The sequence below is a fragment of the Fundulus heteroclitus genome, chromosome 24 (genome assembly GCF_011125445.2).
Source record: "Fundulus heteroclitus isolate FHET01 chromosome 24, MU-UCD_Fhet_4.1, whole genome shotgun sequence".
Taxonomy (NCBI): Eukaryota; Metazoa; Chordata; class Actinopteri; order Cyprinodontiformes; family Fundulidae; genus Fundulus; species Fundulus heteroclitus.
The window spans coordinates 2,936,334-2,957,002 of NC_046384.1; the positions used below are offsets into that span (position 1 = coordinate 2,936,334).

At 38.4% G+C, this 20,669-nt stretch overlaps 2 protein-coding genes across 2 annotated transcripts in view; one reads left to right on the plus strand and one right to left on the minus strand.

The window, feature by feature from the left end:
* LOC105921678 (NLR family CARD domain-containing protein 3) overlaps positions 1-20,669 on the plus strand; it is a 1,041,521-nt gene that overhangs the window by 763,902 nt on the left and 256,950 nt on the right. The gene's annotated exons all lie outside the window — the stretch shown is intronic.
* LOC118557860 (gastrula zinc finger protein XlCGF8.2DB-like) lies at positions 12,234-20,621 on the minus strand (the record flags this gene model as incomplete). The annotated part of the gene is made up of 2 exons (XM_036128334.1): positions 20,589-20,621; positions 12,234-13,318 (listed from the first exon to the last, which is right to left on the minus strand). A coding segment is annotated over exon 2 (1,026 nt), but the record flags the coding sequence as incomplete, so codon positions are not given.

A 20,669-nucleotide genomic window follows, 5' to 3' on the forward strand; every position in this document is an offset into this window, starting at 1 on the left:
TGCAGTGTGGCAACCTTTTGCCGATTGTTCACCTTGTTTTTGCACAGTATTTTTCGGACTATAAGACACACCGGAGTATAAGGCGCACCATGAATTTATGTGTCAATGTGTGTCTTTGTCCACATATAAAACGCACCAGAATATAAAGCGCATTACATTTTCTTCCCAAGTGTGTAATATCACCCCACCTGTCCGGTAGGTTGACCACAAATACCTTTGCACATAGTCTTCTGAAAATTTTTCAAGAGGTTGCTCTTCTTTTCTTTAAGCTTTGCTGTTGTTATTTTTGAGGGTGAACTTTATTTTTTTATTACATTTTTGTAACGGAGAATTGAATTGTGTTTTTTGCTGCTGTTATTTAAAGCCAAAACCTTTTGTTTGTCGTTATAGATAAGCCAAAGCAACCAAATAAAGTTTTACATACCAATGCTGCAGATTATTCAAAGATTATATTGAATATGAACTTATTGGTATTGGAATTGGTATCAAAGTAAAGCAATCCTTACTGTTGATAGGAGCAGCAGTTAATGGAAAGCTGCTATCAGTCTCCTCCTTCACAAGGAGCTGCTCTCCTTCCTGACGGGCCCCGGGTTCCTCCTGTTCCTCCTTTATGTGGAGGGGCTCTGACTCCTGCTGCTCCCCCTCAGGACTCTGTTCTTCAGGAGCTTCTTCTTTAACATCTGCAGCCAACACTGAAACACATTACATGCTTTATCAACAACTAGATCTTTACAATGTTACAACGATGGGAAAGATTCAGTTTAGAGAAAAAGATTTGATCAGCAGTGTAGAGAAAACTGAACCTCAGGAACTGACAGTTTCACCCTAGAAATGATCACCTGTAACTTTAGTGTCATTCTGTTGTGGAACTTCAATGTAATTAATTCTGTTAAATCATTTAACAACTGTTAAATTCTGCATCTGGTATTATATCTATGTTGAAATCATTAGTAGGTTCTTTATGTTTTTTAGCCAGTTAAGTTATTAGAGCCACTGTTGAAGGTCCAAAGAGCCTCTTGTGGCTCCAAAGCCACAGTTTGCAGAGCCCTGCCAGAACGGGTTGGACAAGGAGAGCTTTAATGAGAGAAGCAGTCATGGTGACAATGGTAACTATGCAGGAGATGCAGAGATCAGCAGCTCAGGAAGGACAATCTGACCACAGATTTTATGAGCAAGTGGTGCGAAGAAAGCCAGAAAAAGTCCAGTTGACATTTTGGAGGAAATACCACCAAAATGTCAACAGGACTTTTTCTGGCTTTCTTCTCACCACTTGCTCATAAAATAACCAGTTTTCAACAGGACTTTTGAACAACACCGTTTATCACCCTGACTACTCCATCACCACATTATTGTAGCCATGGCAACAATGGTCAGATACAAACTATTAAGAATACCAGCGGCCATGTTTGCAACGACTTTCAGACAAGAGGGAATTATAGGTGAAAAGATATCAGTGTTAAAATTATGATGAAAAAATTTGTAAAAAATACATTTGTGAGGAAAAAACATTTTTAATATATTTGAATGGAACTAAATATGAAAGAAAAAGGGGTGGAGGGAAAAAAATCACTTGTAATCTATATAAAACAGAGTTCAAGAAAAAAAGATAATGGGAAGTGTTTTGATTAAATAGAAAGAGATCAAATATGGCAGTTAAAATTTTAAATAGAAATACATTGTTTATAGCCAAGTAACTGATCAATTGTTTAATGTTTTATTATTTTGTTGCATTTAGTAGGATAATTCTATACTTTTAGAAACGTATTGGCCCAGTGTTTATTTAATTGTGTTTTGATTTAATATTTATTATCATTTTCTATTCTGAATTATGGTCCTCCACAGTAAAAACAGCCAGAAGAAAACATGCAACCATCTTTCTAGACAAGATAAATCAAAAAGTGATGTTTTGGAAGAACCTTCCCAGACAGACAAACAAGAAGATTTTGATGCTGAACGTTGCTACATGCCAAGCAAGCATTATCAGCTCCTATGCCACATCATAGACATCATATACGTAGACACATCGTTGTGCGGGTTCTGCCTCTGCTGCGATGCGTCAGAGCGTCCGCCATGTTAAATGTGGCAAATCTGCTGTTACTCAGTCACTTAAACAGTATCAGAGGGACTTTAATCTGAGAATATACCTTGTATTCGTAAAATTTTTATTTTTGTAATATTACAAGTTTATTTTCGTATCCCTTTAGCTTCATTCTCCTGACTTTATACTCGTAAAGAATTAAAATAATTAAAATAGTATAGCCTGGCCCTATTACTCCAGGAGTGAAATAATTCTGCAAACTGTGACTATTCTGGAAATGTTCCCTCTTAATTCTCATAATATACCGTTTTTCTCATAACATTATCACTTTTGTGTTTTGTCGTTTTTTTCCCATATAAGTAATTTTACCTCTACCCCAAAAAGTCTGTTCCTCAAGTTTCACATGTGACACGGTTTTATGAAATAAATTGATCCTTATATTCATCAGAACTCATAACACATACACACACATATATACATATACACATATACACATATATATATATATATACACACACATACATATATACCTACATACATGCGTACCTACACATATATATGTGCATATATATTTGTGTATAAATGTGTAAATCTATATATGCACATCTATTTCTAAATACAATAGTCTGTACTGTATGCAAGCTAAAAACCTTGAAAAAGAATGGTCTTGCACAGCTTTTTCCTAGTGTTGCCACTCTGCAGCTTTAGTGTGTCCAGTTTTGCAACATGGAGCAGCCTTAGTTTATAGACGGCAGATACAAGTAGTAAAATCAGCCAGAATACATTTCCATGCAGCACAGGAATGAGGCATCTTCTCTGATCCACGTTCACAATAACAGAACTTAACTTTTTTTCTGCCACATACAAAATGGCGGTGACGTTGACGTGCGAACCTGCGCCCTATGACGCGTCTACGTATATGATGTCTATGTGCCACACGCTAAGCTAGCATTAGCTCCTCCTAAGCAGTCTTAGCCAGTTTTCTGGGGGAAAGCCTGCAACTTTCCCAGACAGGCAGATCATTGAAACGTTAAACAAACGGTGCTACCTCCATGTGCTACATGCTAAGCTAGCATTAGCTTTCCTATGCTACATGCTAAGCTGGCATTAGCACCTCCATGTGCCACATGCTAAGCTAGCATTAGCTTTCCTATGCTACATGCTATCTTATCACGTGCTGCAGACTTAGCCAGTTTTCTGGGAGAAACCCTGCAACGAGTTGTGATGAAGAGGAGGAATCCATCAGCTGCTGAAAACGGCTCCTAAACTTTAGCTCCATCCACACAGTTAGCATGAAGAAGGAAATCTCCAAACCTGATGGGTGCAGCAGAACTCTGGGCTGGAAAACATCCCCCATCATTGGTGTCTCCTCTGCTGCGTCCTGCCGCTCTTTGAGCTCCTGCTTCCCTCCAGTTTCTCCGCTGTGCCTCCAGCTGCTGGACTTCTTTCCAGACTTCATCACCTGCAGCAGCTGCTGCTCTCTTTCAGCCTCACCAACACTCCCGATTCTGGCCTCACAGCAACACAAGGACAAAGGACAAAGAACCCGGAAGCGATCATCGCGACTCCGCGTTTTTTTTTATTTAAATTTTTTTTATTGACAAGAAAAAAAGACTCTCAGAGAGGATGACAAAAATATACATAAATACATGAAGATTAAATACAATGGAAAAGTACACAGTATTATCTAATTATCCCAAGCCCTTAGTAATACGTACGTATATATATATATATATATATATATATATATATATATATATATATATATATATATATATATATATATATATACACACATATATACATATATATTAGGTAGGGCTGGACGATAATTAAATAACAATATATATCGATTGATAGACGTGTGGCGCAATAGGAAAAAAAGGGTCGATAAAATTTCGATATTGAGACAGTTTTCCTTCCTTCCTTTCAGCCTATCATATTTGTTGATGCTTAACTGGGCTCCCTTCTTTTTGATAAAATGACAAAGCGTTCAAGCGACATAAGGACATCACGCATGCAGTAACGTGCTAGTGATGGATATGCTGCAGTTGAAAAACCTGGCTTCAAACACTCTTGATCCGCGATATAAAGTTACAGGACGCAAGTTTTCCTCTAACAGCGCTCCCTAAATTGTGCAACAAGTGCAGGGAATCAGTGCAAAATGAGCTGCAGTCTGCGTCTTCCCACGCCACAACCTCGGACCTCAGCCCTGCATCAGCCTCTCACTGTATAGAAAGAGAATAATACCTGAGGAGTAACTAGTGTACTATTCCCACCTAAATATGCTATTCTAGTTATTTATTTATCTGCTATATTTATTTTGGTCATTTTACTGGTCACTTTAGTTTATTCTTTGTCAGTATTTAATAACATCACCCAGGTCTCTTAAGTTCAGTTATTGTTCTTTAAAAAAAATCAGTTATGGGTAAAAATGTTGGTTAAATAAGGATTTTATTGAGATTTAGTGTTTATTTGTTTTTTATTAAAAGTAAGTCATTTAGCAATATCATAAGAGCCAGGCTTTCGATATCGATATCGATCAATATGCATTTTCTTTATCGATAAGGTTTTTTTCTATATCGTCCAGCCCTAATATATATATATATATATATATATATATATATATATATATATATATATATATATATTACACATTTCATTACAAACACAAAACATGAATAATTATCGCTGTCTTACCTCTATATATACATATATTACATCATACATATATATATATATATATATATATATATATACATATATACATACATACATATATATATATTATATATATATATTATATATATATATATATATATAATATATATATATATTATATATGAATATACCTATATTATAATATATATTATATATCTATATATATATATATATATATATATTATATCTATAATTATTATATATATATATTATATATATAATATAGATATATAGATACAACATACATATATATATATATATATACATATATATATATATATATATATACATCTATACTATTATATTATATATCATCCATACATACATACACACATATACCGATATATACTATATAGATCTATATATATATATATATCTATATATATATCTATATATATATATATATATATATATATATATATATATATATCTGCTCCTCTCTTCCTGTAGAAGGCTGCTCTGCCCCCTGCTGCACATCGACAACACTGGCTAGATCAGTGTTTATTTTTCCATTGTACTAAGTGGCAAATCACGGCTGCCCCCCCCCCCCCCACCCCAATCCCCCCCACCCCATACCCCACACACACTTTCGACTGGCTGGCTGGCCACACACATCATCCCATGTAAGAGCGCTCCTCTACTCAGTAAAACCACACCATCTCCTTGGGAGGGAGGAAAAAATCTGGCTGGGTAGGGAAGAAGGCCCATTGAAAAGCCCTCAAAGCACACTATGTGGTGTAGAGTACGGCCCAGTGGAGTCCTTGGAAAACACCTATATCTTAACACTGGTTCCCTGAATGTTAATATGTTGATTATATGTTGATTTAGTAAAAATGGGTGGGCAGCATCATGTTGTAATAGTTATTTTGATGCAGGAGGGAGTGGTACATTTCACAAAATAGATGGCATCATGACAAAAGAACATTATGTGAAAATTCTCAAGCAAGACATTGATATGAAAGTTGAAGCTTGGGCACAAATGGGTCATTGAAATGGACAATGATCCAAACATACAGCCAAACTGGTTAAAAAGTGAATTAAGGACAAAGTCAGGATAACCATTGATCTCAATCATATTGAAACTTTAGGGACAGTGCTGAAAAGTTGTGTCTGAACAAGGTGACATGCATATTGGACCAATTACACCAGTCTTGTCAGGAAGAATGGCCCAAAGTTCCTGCTGACTTTTGAGAAGCTTCTGGAAGGATGTCAAGAATGTTTGACCCAATTCTTACATGGTATAAAGGCAAATGTAGTAAATATTAACAAAAATGTAAGTTGTTCTTCCATTACCCATATTTTTGTTATTCAATGTTAAATAAATAACACGAGCTGTTAGGTATTGTCTGGTTAGTATTGAAATGGTGATTTGAGCACTTCTTTTTAACAGCAAACGTTGCACATATGAAATAAAGGAGTGACAACTTCTCTTCAAGTTCAAGAATTTATTAACAGAAATAAATTGACATCTAGAGAACATCACTATAGAATGCTGTTTATCTGATTTAACACAATATTTCAGTCAACAAATCCTCTTTACTAGCTAGTGAAACGACTAAAACTAATAAGTTAAAAAGCACCAAGGAACAATTTACACACAAAAGAAACAAAAAACATGTTTCAGTGAATCCTGGTTCACTGCAGATCCAAGTTAGAGAACCAAAGTTAATCTTAAAGAATGTGGAATGGGATCAAATTAGCTCAACTAATTTAGAGCAACCTTTAATGTGTGTTCAGCTCATTCACAATGCATATTTGAGTTAAACAAAATATTATTTGGGGAAATAAAATTTTAAAGAATGATTTACCAAAAATCAATAGCCTTTAGTGCACCGGATTTTTATTCATGTAATCTTTTCCCCTGGAAATAGTTAAGCCTCAAATCCAGTGACGTGTGGTAGGGTTCATAGGTGGTGAGGCACTCACGTCAGAGTTAGATTTACAAATATATACAGAGTAGACTCATTGCAAAGTGCTGAAGGACATTGATTGTGCCAAATAAATTCACCAAGAGACATGGAATAAACATTGATTCTTTGATGAAAAAAAAAACAACTAAATTATTTGTCTTTTAATTGGTAACAGTTTATGAGTTATGATGGATTTCTGCATTTGTAACACATTCTAAAACGATAATAACCCACATTACGCACATTTCATTACAAACACAAAACATGAATAATTATCGCTGTCTTACCTCTACTTATAATTGAAGTCCATGCGGCGCTCCTTTTGAACAAACATATCGGTCATTTTCCGGTAAAAGTTCTCTTTATCTTCTTCAGTTTTAAAAGTCTCTCAGTCTCAGTGGAGCTCACTGCCAGGGAGGAAAGCCTTCCTTGACCAGTCCTGTTCCGGCTGTATGTTTTGAGTCTTTTTAGTGCTTTACTTGTTTAGCATAACTCGCTAATAATACAGCCATAACTTCTTGTCACTTTACAGTTTCAGGATAACGAGCAGTGTCCCTTGAGCGCCCCCTGCCTAGTGGCCAAGGAACTGCCGGCCTCACCTACAAGCAGTGCCCAGCAGCACACGAAAACATGTTACCTACACACAGTTTGATGTCCAAAACACAATTCGTAATCCACATACATTAAATTATGGAAAATAAGTTCATAAGTGTTTGAAATATTGAATTTATGATCTAGAGACAGGAAGATGCATTCACAGAATGGAAGTCAGCGCAGTTAACATGGAATTGTGCAATCCCAGGAGAGGCCAAGCTCGCTGCGGCCTCACCAGCTTCGCTATGAAGCGCCATCAAGAATTTACATGGAAAATAGTGAAAAGTCTGCGATTTTAAAGACAATATGATCAAAAATGAGGAAATTAGATTAAAAAAATAACCTTTTATTACACATGACAAAATGAATCACAATTTATATGACGTTATCATCATTATATATTTTCTTTCGTTCCATGATGAGAAGTGAGGCCTGGCCTCACTTAATTCAATTCAATTCAATTCAATTCAATTTTATTTATATAGCGCCAAATCATGAAACATGTCATCTGAAGGCACTTTACAAAGTCAAGTTCAATCATATTATACAGATTGGGTCAGATTATATAGATTGGTCAAAAATGTCCTATATAAGGAAACCAGTTGATTGCATCAAAGTCCCAACAAGCAGCATTCACTCCTGGGGAACCGTAGAGCCACAGGAAGAGTCATCTGCATTGTACATGGCTTTGCTGCAATCCCTCATACTGAGCAAGCATGAAGCGACAGTGGGAAGAAAAACCACCCATTAACGGGAAGGAAAAACCTCCGGCAGAACCAGGCTCAGTATGAACGGTCATCTGCCTCGACCGACTGGGGTTACAGAAGACAGAACAGAGACACAACAAGAGAGACAAAAAAGCACAGAAGCACACATTGATCTAGTAATCTGTTCTACATTAGATTGTAATTAACTCCCCTGACTGCACGTCACTGCTCAAATCGGTAATTTAGCAAGCTAGAAGATGCTGTACCAGACCATCGACTGGAAATGATGTGCCGGGGTGCATCCAGTGGCCATTGTTTAACTTAGCTTGATGAGTTAACCTCTGGGGTGCCCAGTTGGGCTAGGGCGAAGCTGGTACCGGTCGACGATGAGGGGCAAATGACAAGCTTGGGGAAAAAGCCGTTGTTTGGGAAACCAGGTCTGAGGAGCTTTACACCAGTGTCTGATTGTATGCGTTGGGGGATCTCTGCACTCCTGCGGGCTCGGCTCCCTTGTCAGCTTAGAAAACTTCCTGTTGCTTTAATTTTGATCCACAAGCAGACAGTACTTAGCTTGGCCGACCCTACATGATTGTGAGTCTCTGAAACCCATGCGGATCCATGGGCTTTGTCCGTGGCTTTGTCTGTCCAGTGTAGATGTCCTCTTCTTAAGGGCTCATGGACAAGGAGAGAGATGACAGGATGAGAGCCTGGGTTCATAGCAGTGGCCCTCTCGCTGTAAGGGGCAGTTCTCTGATAGCTGCAGCCTCTGACAAAATCAGAAACAGTCCGATATTGTCTTTCCTAGCTGAGATCACAACAAAGTAAACTTCTGACCTTAAAACCAATAATAAAATAATTTCTAAAATAAGGTCTCATTATTTTGGCATTTACAAACTAGAAATAATTCTGGTAATCCTAACGGAGCTAATACAGGAAATGTGTATTCAGATTTCATGTTTTTGAAGTCTTTCATATCGTTTTACATAGTTTATGTACACTTCTGGTTTAAACTATATGTGAATGTTATCTTAACCAGTCACAGGGCACATCACTCATCTATCAAGGATAAAATGATTTTTCTTTAAGTTAAATTCAGAGGTTCGCTGTAGGGGACCCACAGGTTAACTAAAATCAATCACAATCAAAACAAAAACACCGTTCCTAAGGTAGGGAAAACACCAGACACCGTTAAAGAAATCTCACTAACTAGGAGGGTGGACCTAGTGGTTAGAGCAGCATGCATAGGCTGAAAACACATCTGTGCTACATCTCAGTCTGAACAGATGAAATGAAGTTAAAAAATAAATCTAAACAAATCTAATACTTAGCTACTACAGAAATGCTGAAACTAACAAATGAAGACTGTTGCCTTTAATGACAACACAAACATTTCATAGTAAACTAAAGCTGTGCAGTTTGAGTTAGTATTCAAAGCAGAGCCTTTTCTCCTCCTTCATGGAGTTTCATGTGTCTGTTTAAAGTTGACTTTTGGCTAAATCTTTTTCCACATAGATCACAAGAGAAAGGCTTCTGTCCTGTATGGATTCTCGTGTGTCTGTTTAAAGTTGTAGTTTGGCTAAATCTTTTTCCACATATGTCACAACAGAAAGGCTTCTGTCCTGTATGGATTCTCGTGTGTCTGTTTAAATGTCCTCTTATGCGAAATCTTTGTCCACATTGATCACAGCAGAATGGCTTCTGTCCTGTATGGATTCTCATGTGTGTGTTTAAACTTGACTTTTCGCTAAATCGTTTTCCACATAGATCACAACCGAAAGGCTTCTGTCCTGTATGGATTCTCATGTGTCTGTTTAAGGTTGCCTTTTGGCTAAATGTTTTTCCACATAGTTCACAATAGAAAAGCTCCTGTCCTGTATGGTTTTTCATGTGTCTGTTTAAAGTTGTATTTCGGCTAAATCTTTGTCCACATAGATCACAACAGAAGTGCTTCACTCCAGTGTGGGTTCCCATGTGTATGGTTAAGTTTCCTCTTTCCCAAAACCTTTTTCCACATGTGTCACAGCAGAAAGGCTTCTGTCCTGTATGAATTCTCATGTGTCTGTTTAAAGTTGTATGTTGGCTAAATCTGTTTCCACATACATCACAACAGAAAGGCTTATGTCCTTTGTGGATTCCCATGTGTCTGGTTAAATTTCCTCTTCTGCAAAATCTTTGTCCACATAGATCACAGCAAAAAGGCTTCTGTCCTGTATGGATGTTAATGTGTGTGTTTAAATGTCCTTTTTGGCTAAATCGTTTCCCACATATATCACAACAGAAAGGCTTCTGTCCTGTATGGATTCTCATGTGTGTGTTTAAAGTTGATTTTTTGCTAAATTGTTTTCCACATAGATCACAACAGAAAGCTTTCTCTCCTGTATGGATTGTCGTGTGTGTGTTTAACGCGTATTCTCCAATAAATGTTTTGCCACAGTTCTCAGTGTCTTCTGTCTCTAAAGAAATAGAAGCATCTACATGATCTTGCATCCTGATGGATTCTTCATCATTCTCTTCTGGAAGCTCACTGCTTTTAAGTTGGTCTGGATAAAGCTGTGAGAGCAGTGGAGTCTGTTCATCATCCAGACTTTTTATGGGAGCAGCCACTGGAAACTTGATGGCATTATTCACCTCCTTCCCATTGAGCTGCTCTTCTGGCAGACTGATGTAGACTTTTTTCCATTCCTCCTTTATGTGGGGGGGCTTTGTATCATGCATGTCGGCACAAGCTTTGTGATCTAAAGAAGCTTCTTCTTCCTTTTCCCCTCCTCCATGGAGTTTCATGTGTCTGTTTAAAGTTGTATCATGCTTGTTGGCACGAGGTTTGTGATCTAAAGAAGCTTCTTCTTCCTTTTCCCCTCCTCCATGGATTTTCATGTGTCTGTTTAAAGTTGACTGTTGGCTAAATCTTTTTCCACATAGATCACAACAGAAAGGCTTCTGTCCTGTATGGATTCTCATGTGTCTGTTTAAAGTTGTATTTTGTCTAAATCTTTTTCCACATGTGTCACAACAGAAAGGCTTATGTCCTGTATGGATTCTCGTGTGTCTGTTTAAATGTCCTCTTATGCGAAATCTTTTTCCACATGTGTCACAGCAGAAAGGCTTCTGTCCTGTATGGATTCTCATGTGTGTGTTTAAACCTGACTTTTCGCTAAATCGTTTTCCACATAGATCACAACAGAAAGGCTTCTGTCCTGTATGGATTCTCATGTGTGTGTTTAAAGTTGACTTTTGACTAAATGTTTTTCCACATAGTTCACAACAAAAAGGCTTCAGTCCTGTATGGATTTTCATGTGTCTGTTTAAAGTTGTATTTCGGCTAAATCTTTGTCCACACAGATCACAACAGAAGTGTTTCACTCCTATGTGGATTCCCATGTGTATGGCTAAGTTTCCTTTTTCCCAAAATCTTTTTCCACAGAGATCACAACAGAAAGGCTTCTGTTCTGTATGGATTCTCATGTGTCTTTTTAAAGATCCATTTTGGCTAAATCTGTTTCCACATACATCACAACAAAAGGGCTTATGTCCTATGTGGATTCCCGTGTGTCTGGTTAAATGTTCTCTTCTGCAAAATCTTTGTCCGCATAGATCACAGCAAAAAGGCTTCTGTCCTGTATGGATTCTCATGTGTTTGTTTAAAGTAGATTTTTTGCTAAATCGTTTTCCACATAGATCACAACAGAAAGGTTTCTCTCCTGTATGGATTGTCATGTGTGTGTTTAAAGCGTATTTTCCAATAAATGTTTTGCCACAGTTCTCAGTGTCTTCTGTCTCTAAAGAAATAGAAGCATCTGCATGATCTTGTATCCTGATGGATTCTTCTCCATCATTCTCTTCTGGAAGCTCACTGCTTTTAATTTGGTCAGGATAAAGCTGTGACAGCAGCACAGACTGTTCATCATCCAGACTCTTTATGGGAGGAGCAGCCACTGGAAACCTGATGGCATTATTCACCTCCTTCCCATTGAGCTTCTCTCCTGGCAACCTGAAGTAGACTTCCTTCCATTCCTCCTTTATGTGGGGGGGCTTTGTATCATGCATGTCGGCACAAGCTTTGTGATCTAAAGAAGCTTCTTCTTCCTTTTCCCCTCCTTCATGGAGTTTCATGTGTCTGTTTAAAGTTGTATCATGCATGTCGGCACAAGGTTTGTGATCTAAAGAAGCTTCTTCTTCCTTTTCCCCTCCTCCATGGATTTTTATGTGTCTGTTTAAAGTTGACTGTTGGCTAAATCTTTTTCCACATAGATCACAACAGAAAGGCTTCTGTCCTGTATGGATTCTCATGTGTCTGTTTAAAGTTGTATTTTGTCTAAATCTTTTTCCACATGTGTCACAACAGAAAGGCTTATGTCCTGTATGGATTCTCGTGTGTCTGTTTAAATGTCCTCTTATGCGAAATCTTTTTCCACATGTGTCACAGCAGAAAGGCTTCTGTCCTGTATGGATTCTCATGTGTGTGTTTAAACCTGACTTTTCGCTAAATCGTTTTCCACATAGATCACAACAGAAAGGCTTCAGTCCTGTATGGATTTTCATGTGTGTGTTTAAAGTTGACTTTTGGCTAAATGTTTTTCCACATAGTTCACAACAAAAAGGCTTCTGTCCTGTATGGATTTTCATGTGTCTGTTTAAAGTTGTATTTCGGCTAAATCTTTGTCCACACAGATCACAACAGAAGTGCTTCACTCCTATGTGGATTCCCATGTGTATGGCTAAGTTTTGTTTTTCCCAAAATCTTTTTCCACAGAGATCACAACAGAAAGGCTTCTGTCCTGTATGGATTCTCATGTGTCTTTTTAAAGATCCATTTTGGCTAAATCTGTTTCCACATAAATCACAACAAAAGGGCTTATGTCCTATGTGGGTTCCCCTGTGTCTGGTTAAATGTTCTCTTCTGCAAAAACTTTGTCCGCATAGATCACAACAGAAAGGCTTCTGTCCTGTATGGATTCTCATGTGTGTGTTTAAAGTGTATTTTCCAATAAATGTTTTGCCACAGTTCTCAGTGTCTTCTGTCTCTAAAGAAATAGAAGCATCTGCATGATCTTGTATCCTGATGGATTCTTCTCCATCATTCTCTTCTGGAAGCTCTTTGCTTTTAAGTTGGTCTGGATAAACCTGTGAGAGCAGCAGAGACTGTTCATCGTCCAGACATTTTATGGGAGGAGCAGCCATTGGAAACCTGATGGCATTATTCACCTCCTTCCCATTGAGCTGCTCTCCTGGCAGACTGATGTAGACTTCCTTCCATTCCTCTTTTACGTGGGGGGGCTTTGTTTCATGCATGTCGGCACGAGGTCTGTGATCTAAAGAAGCTTCTTCCTTGATCAGCTTCTGCTCAACATCTGCAGGAAACATTGAAACACATTATGCACATTAGAAAGTATTTTGATCTCAGCCTGAACTGAAGTATTTTTTAATAAAGATATATTTAGATAATTTAGTTACACTCAACAAAAATACAAATTCAACACTTTTGGTTTTGCTCCCATTTTTATGAGATTACCTTAAATATCTAAATCTTTTTCCACATAATATCACCATTTCCTTCAAAAGTTGGTTACAAATATTTGTTGGATGTACTGCCAAATTCTCTGAAATGCCTTTGGAGAAGAAATGATCATTCAATACACAAGCAACAGCTCTCGTTCACATTCCTGCTGTCAACATGCCAATTGCATGTTCCCTCAAATCTTGCGACATCTGTGGCATTGTGCTGTGTGATAAAAATGCACCTTTCAGAGTGGCCTTTTATTGTGGGCAGTCTAAGGCAATCATGGTGTCTAATCAGCATCTTGATATGGCACACCGGTGAGGTGGGATGGATTATCTCAGCAAAGGAGAAGTGCTCATTATCACAGATTTAGACTGGTTTTTAACCAAAATTGTTGCTTTTATATTTTTGTTCAGTGTAGATTCAATTCTTTAACTACTAATTTTCTTGTTCATATTGCTTTGTTGTTGCTTATGTCTTGTTTATTTACAGTTCCTTGAACAAGTAGTCGCGCTCTGATAATATTTGAGAGTGTGAATACATTGCATTACATTTCATGTTCTGTTGCCTCACAACCTACCAACTAATATGGGCTGTTGGATGATTGAGTTTGCACTATTTAATTTACAGAACATGCAGAATAGTAAACAGAATAAAACAGAAAACTTAAGCATACATGACTGTTACAACTCCCCCTGAAAAAGTCACTTATTTGTAGAGCTATCCTTTTTAGCCTTTAAGGGCTGGTGACATATTGACTTTTTCTGCCATGTTTCTTACACCAAAAAGTTATCCCCAATTACCTATTTATTATTTACAAGTGTGCCTGCATAATATCGTTTTAATAAAAAAAAACAAAAAAAAAACACAGCCAATCGGAAAATATTTGAGAGGTCTGTAGCGCCGCTCAGCAACTGAGGAAGGAGGAAGTGACCTAAGAACGAGAACAACTTCCAGGTTTTTCACCCCAAGAACAGCAGCTTCGTAGCACACAGTTGGCCAAGTTTTCAGAGTTTTATAGGTAGTAATTGAATTCAATTTTATTTATATAGGACAAATTCACAACACGTTATCTCAAGCCTTAGTACAGCATTAAAAGATAAGATTAATGTCGATTTAATGGTGTTAATGGTGTTTTAAGTAGCTTTGCAATGGCGTACCGCGAGCAAGCTATTTTTAGAACGTGACGTCACGAGACGTCATATCACGTGGTACGCGGTAGGGCAAGCTTGCTGTGTCCTCCGCTGTTTCGCTGTAAAAGAGCTGTGCGTTACCCTTGGTTTTACTCGTAAAACGACTGCTTTTACCAAGTCTAAGACCATGGTTTTTAAACATTGTTGCTATGGAACGTGCAACAGCGACTCGAGGTACACTGATCGCCGCATATGAAGGATGTTTTCTTCATTAATTTCCCGAAATTCAAGACTGCCAAGGAGAAATGTGTGCCCTGGGTACACCGGTGCGGTCGGCCTACACAACAGTTCAACCCGGAAAAAGTTATTAAATTCACCTACATATGTAGCAAGCATTTTGTTGGAGGAAGAACATCCATTCAATTCAATTCAATTTATATAGCGCCAATTCATGAAACATGTCATCTCGAGGCACTTTACAAAGTCAAAATCAGTCAGATTATACAGATTGGTCAAAAATTTCCTATATAAGGGAACCAGTTGATTGCTTCAAAGTCCCGACAAGCAGCATTCACTCCTGAAGAAGCGTAGAGCTACAGGAAGAGTCGTCTGCATTGTCCATGGCTTTGCAGCAATCCCTCATACTGAGCAAGCATGAAGCGACAGTGGAAAGACAAACCACCCATTAGCGGGAAGGAAAAACCTCCAGCAGAACCGGGCTCAGTATGAACGGTTATCTGCCTCGACCGACTGGGGTTACAGAAGACAGAGCAGAGACACAACAAGAGAGACAAAAAAGCACAGAAGCACACATTGATCCAGTAATCGGTTCTACATTAGATGGTAGTAGCGGGTGAGCCGTCTTCTCTGGATGATGTCACAGTTTAACAGAACGTCAGACCAGGTGTACCTACTATGAAGAAAAAGTGAGAGAGCAAAAAGTTAAAAGCTGAAATGACAACAGTCATTTCAATGTAAGACAATGCAAAACTGGAGAACAGTAGACTGAAGAACAGTAGAAATCAGTAGAGTGAGAAAATTAGACCCTGATGTCCTCCAGTAGCCTAGACCTATCACAGCACAACTATAGAGGTAGCTCAGGGTAACATGAGCCACTCCAACTATAAGCTTTGTCAAAAAGGAAAGTTTTAAGATTAGTCTTAAAAATAGATAGGGTGTCTGCCTCACGGACTAAAACTGGGAGTTGGTTCCACAGGAGAGGAGCCTGATAGCTAAAGGATCTGCCTCCCATTCTACTTTTAGAGACTCTAGGAACCACCAGTAGACCTGCAGTCTGAGAGCGAAGTGCTCTGTTAGGAACATACGGGGTAATCAGAGCTCTGATATATGATGGAGCTTGATTATTAAGGGCTTTATACGTTAGAAGGAGAATTTTAAATTCTATTCTTGATTTAACAGGAAGCCAATGAAGGGAAGCTAAAATTGGAGAAATATGATCCCTCTTGTTGATTTTCATCAGAACTCTTGCTGCAGCATTTTGGATCAGCTGAAGACTTTGAACTGCATTTTGTGGACTTCTTGATAGTAAAGAATTACAATAGTCCAGCCTTGAAGTAACAAATGCATGGACTAGTTTTTCAGCATCACCCCTGGACAGAATGTTTCTAATTTTGGCGATATTCCTGAGGTGAAAAAAAGGAAACTCTGGAAACCTGTTTAATATGGGATTTAAACGACATGTCTTGGTCAAAAATAACACCAACAATTTTTACTTTATTACCAGAGGCCAAGTTAATGCCATCCAGATTAAGAGATTGATTAAGAAGTTTATTTTGTGAGGACTCTGGTCCAAACATTACAACTTCTGTCTTGTCAGAATTTAAATGCAGGAAATGTAAAGTTATTCAGCTTTTGATGTCATCAAGACATGACTGCAGTCGAAGTAACTGATTGGATTCATCAGGATTTATGAATAAATATAGCTGAGTGTCATCAGCATAACAGTGGAAATTAATATGGGATTAATTTCAACAAAACCCGATACCCAGAGTTTGCATCACAAGTGACCCTAGAGTTTGAAGAAGATTTATTATTAACATGAACAAACTGGAATCTGTTTGATAGATAAGATTTAAACCAGCCTAATGCTTTCCCCTTAATCCCTACAGTATGTTCAAGTCTTTGTAGGAGAATATTGTGATCAACTGTATCAAACGCAGCACTGAGATCTAACAGGACAAGTATAGACACAAGTCCATTATCTGAGGCCATGAGAATATCATTAGTGACCTTCACCAGAGCCGTTTCAGTGCTATGATGAGCTCTGAAGCCTGACTGAAACTCTTCAAATAGGTCATTACTTTGTAAATGTTCACAAAGTTGATTAGCAACTACAGTACTTTCCCAATAATTTTAGATGGGAAAAGAAGATTAGATATAGGTCTGTAATTTATGAAGTCATCTTGATCAAGAGAAGGTTTCTTTAGTAAAGGTTTAATAACAGCTACTTTAAAAGCCTGTGGTACATATCCATTTATTAAGGATAGATAAATCATATTTAAAATAGGGACATTGATCAACATTGATCAAAGGGAATATCTGCTTAAACAACTTGGTTGGGATTGGGTCTAAGATGCAGGTAGAAGGTTTAGATTAAGCGAATATTTTAGATGGCCCAGAAAGCTCTACTGCTTCTAAACAGTTCAGACACTGCACAGGTTCTAAAGATTCCTCCAATGCTGCCTCACTTACTGAGGACGAGGTAATCATGTTTGGGAGGATGCCAATTTTTTTTTTATGGAATTAATTTAATTTATTAAGAATCCCATAAAGTCATTACTGCTAAGAGCTAAAGGAATAGATAGATCAATGGAGCTGTGACTGATTATGTTTGGCAACTATACTGAAGAGAAATCTAGGATTATTTTTATTCTCCTCAATTAATGATGAAAAATATGCTGCTCTAACTCTGCGAAGGGTCTTTTTATACAACAATAGACAACAATGTTTTTCCAGATTAGGTAGGATTCCTCATGGTGTGTAGGGCGCCATTTTCTCTCCCATTTCCTAACACTGTGCTTCAAAGCACAACCAGGGAGCCAGCTTCCTGTGAATAATCACCTTCTTTTTAAGGGGAGCTACATTGTTTAATGCAGAACGCAATGAGGAAGTGACACGTTAACAAAAGCATATTTTGTGAATGGAAAGAAACAACACTGCTGCCATTTCTAGGGTACTTCCGTGATACTGAGGATATTAAAAGGGGGACAGACTCTTTAAAGTTTGATACAGCATTATCTGATAAAGATCTATAGTGAAACCCTCTTTTGGGGGTGGAGAACTTAGTTAATTTTAACTCAAAGGTTATTAAAAATGGTCAGGACAGGGTTGTGAGTAAATACTGTTAATTCATCACAAACAATGTCATATGCATCTCTACCATGCCTCATGGAGTCTGGCAACCTTTTGCTGATTATTAACATTATTTTTGCACTGACCATATTTTTCGGACTATAAAACACACCGGATTATAAAGCGCACCATGAATTTATGTGTCTATGTATGTTTTTGTCCACATATAAAACGCACCAGAGTATAAAGTGTGTTATATCACCCCGCCTCTCCGGTAGGGTGACCAGATGTCCCACATTTCCAGGGAGAGTTGTGAATGACTTGTCCCCGGCAAAATCTGTCCCCGATTTCAGTGTATCATGATGGAGTAAAAGTTTTCAGAATCAATCAGAAATAGTTTATTAATCCTAGAGGGAAATTGCTGATTTAGCGCAACCAGAGGTATTTTTCTCGTCTTGCTGCTGTCCTGACGTTGTAGAGCTTTGACAAACACACTTTCGCCGCCCTGTCGGCGTTGTAGTTCAGACAAAACAAACCAACCACCAGGCAGAGATTCTGTACTTAACAAAATTATAGACGTCCCCAATTTTCATTAGAGAAATCAAATCTGATCACCTTAAGGAAGAAATACACTGGCCACGTAATGTAAGCGGTACGGCTTACAGGCGTGTTTATAAAAGCGTAAATTTATATCAGACGATGCAAAGTACGCAGCTGGGCTATACTGTGGAGAGAAAAACTTTCGTCATGGGTAAGTAATTATAGGAAGAAATATTACCAGCTATATATGGGTAAGGTAAATATCCTCTGTTTTGATCACATAAAAGTCTGTGTCTTGACTAATCTGATTAGAAATTGCATTTTTTAGTTTGTTAGCTTTTCACATCTACATCATCCATGTCACTTTATTTTCAATGACTCTTATTTTGGGATACTTCAGGAAGTCAACTTTGACACAGGAAGTCAACTTTTTGAATGGAATTGTCTTTTACTGCTTTTACAAGGACAGTTTTTTGATGGCTCTTTTTGTTATGAACAATCTACCACCGATGCCCTCACCTATGAAATATAAAAGACAATGTAGAAATTAGAGTGAGAAGTGAAAACAAACAGTTTTGGGGGTTAAATTTACAGCAGAAAGTGGAAATTATTTAATATTTTTATTATTTTGTTCTAGTAAGTCTCATATCTAACAGTAAGCATCGACACCTTCGCCTTTTTCTTCTTCTTCTGTTTACCTTTGGCGTCCGGGCAGACGAGTCCGATTAGCGCCATCTCTCTACGGGGCTGAGTCCGACGTGTGGTTTTCATTCGTACTGTGTGAGTACTCCGGACGCATCCGAGCGTCCGGAGTACTCACACAGCGTGAGAACACATATCGTGAGCTGTGAACTTTTAAATCCTGCGATTTCGTCATACAGTTTGAGATGTATATAAGTACCACGACTGAAAAACTCATACAGTGTATGCCTAGCCTCGTGAGACCATCCTGATCTCGCGAGCTTTCAAGGTTTCACTCGCAGATCAGACTGGCTACTTTCCGTTAAAGAAAATTTGGAGCCGTTCACCAAACGAACGTCCAATCAGCGTTGGCTTTGAGGCGGGTTGAGGTGTGACGCAACGGGAAGCGCGACAGTTCAGTCTAAAGAACATGGCGGTTTCAGCCGATGAAACTAGCGCTAGCGTGGCTATCGAGCAAGTTTTATCGGAATTACAGAGTATTTCTTTGCTGAGCTAACGAGCCTTTACCTGCAGCAGCAAGAGTAGCTTGGCTTGTGGTTACGAGCGACGACAAAGCATGTTGACGAGTACGTCATATGCTTCGTTGATCTGATTGGTTCATTTGGCCCGTCTATCACCAACATAGGCCAATCAGCTAACCAGTATTTTCGCCCCTTCCCAAAATTACTTCAACAGAAGGTTTCCAGATGAATATGCGAAGCAAATCTATCTGGCGGAGTCAGGTAAGTGTATGCCCACCTTAATGACCTCATTTTTGAGGATGCACTTTTATTTATTACATTTTTGGAACAGAGTCTGTTCTTTCACACGGTGGAGGCAGTCGCATTTTCCTGCTGCTGCCTGCTAACACCCCCGCCCCTGATTCTGCTGTGTCTTGTCTTTCTGGGCTCTCTCTTCTAAATCACCCAAATTCTGGAAACTATGGGTCTGGTCAGCTGGTCTCTCAATGCTATTGATACATTTTTTCGACGGGAAGGCAGGGAAAAGGGGACCCGTCCTGTCCTGACGCGACACACTTTGTGGGATACACCCTGGACTCCACAAATTTTTTCAGTCGAAGGACGTTGAAGGATTGTATTCATGATACTCTGAATTCTTCTATTTGGATTTGGAGGATATCTGACGTATCTGCAACTTCAGAGGATGTCGGTGGCAATAATGGCCATGATCAGGCTCCAATCGTTCCACAGAGTTAAAGCCAGCGCCCTATGGAAACCGCGTCATGCGGGGTCCTTTGCAGTTGAAGTAATGTGCCTAACGGCTGCGTTCTTTGGCAAAGCATTGCCTCAGTCGACGGTTCCCTCCAAACGTATTTGATGTATGTGATAGACGGTTGTACTGAAACTTTAATTTCAATTACAATGCAAATCGTAGTTGACAATAAAGATTGATTGATTGACATTGGAATTGATATCAAAGTAAAGCAATCCTTACTGTTGATAGGAGCAGCAGGTAATGGAAAGCTGCTATCAGTCTCCTCCTTCACCAGGAGCTGCTCTCCTTCCTGACGGGCCC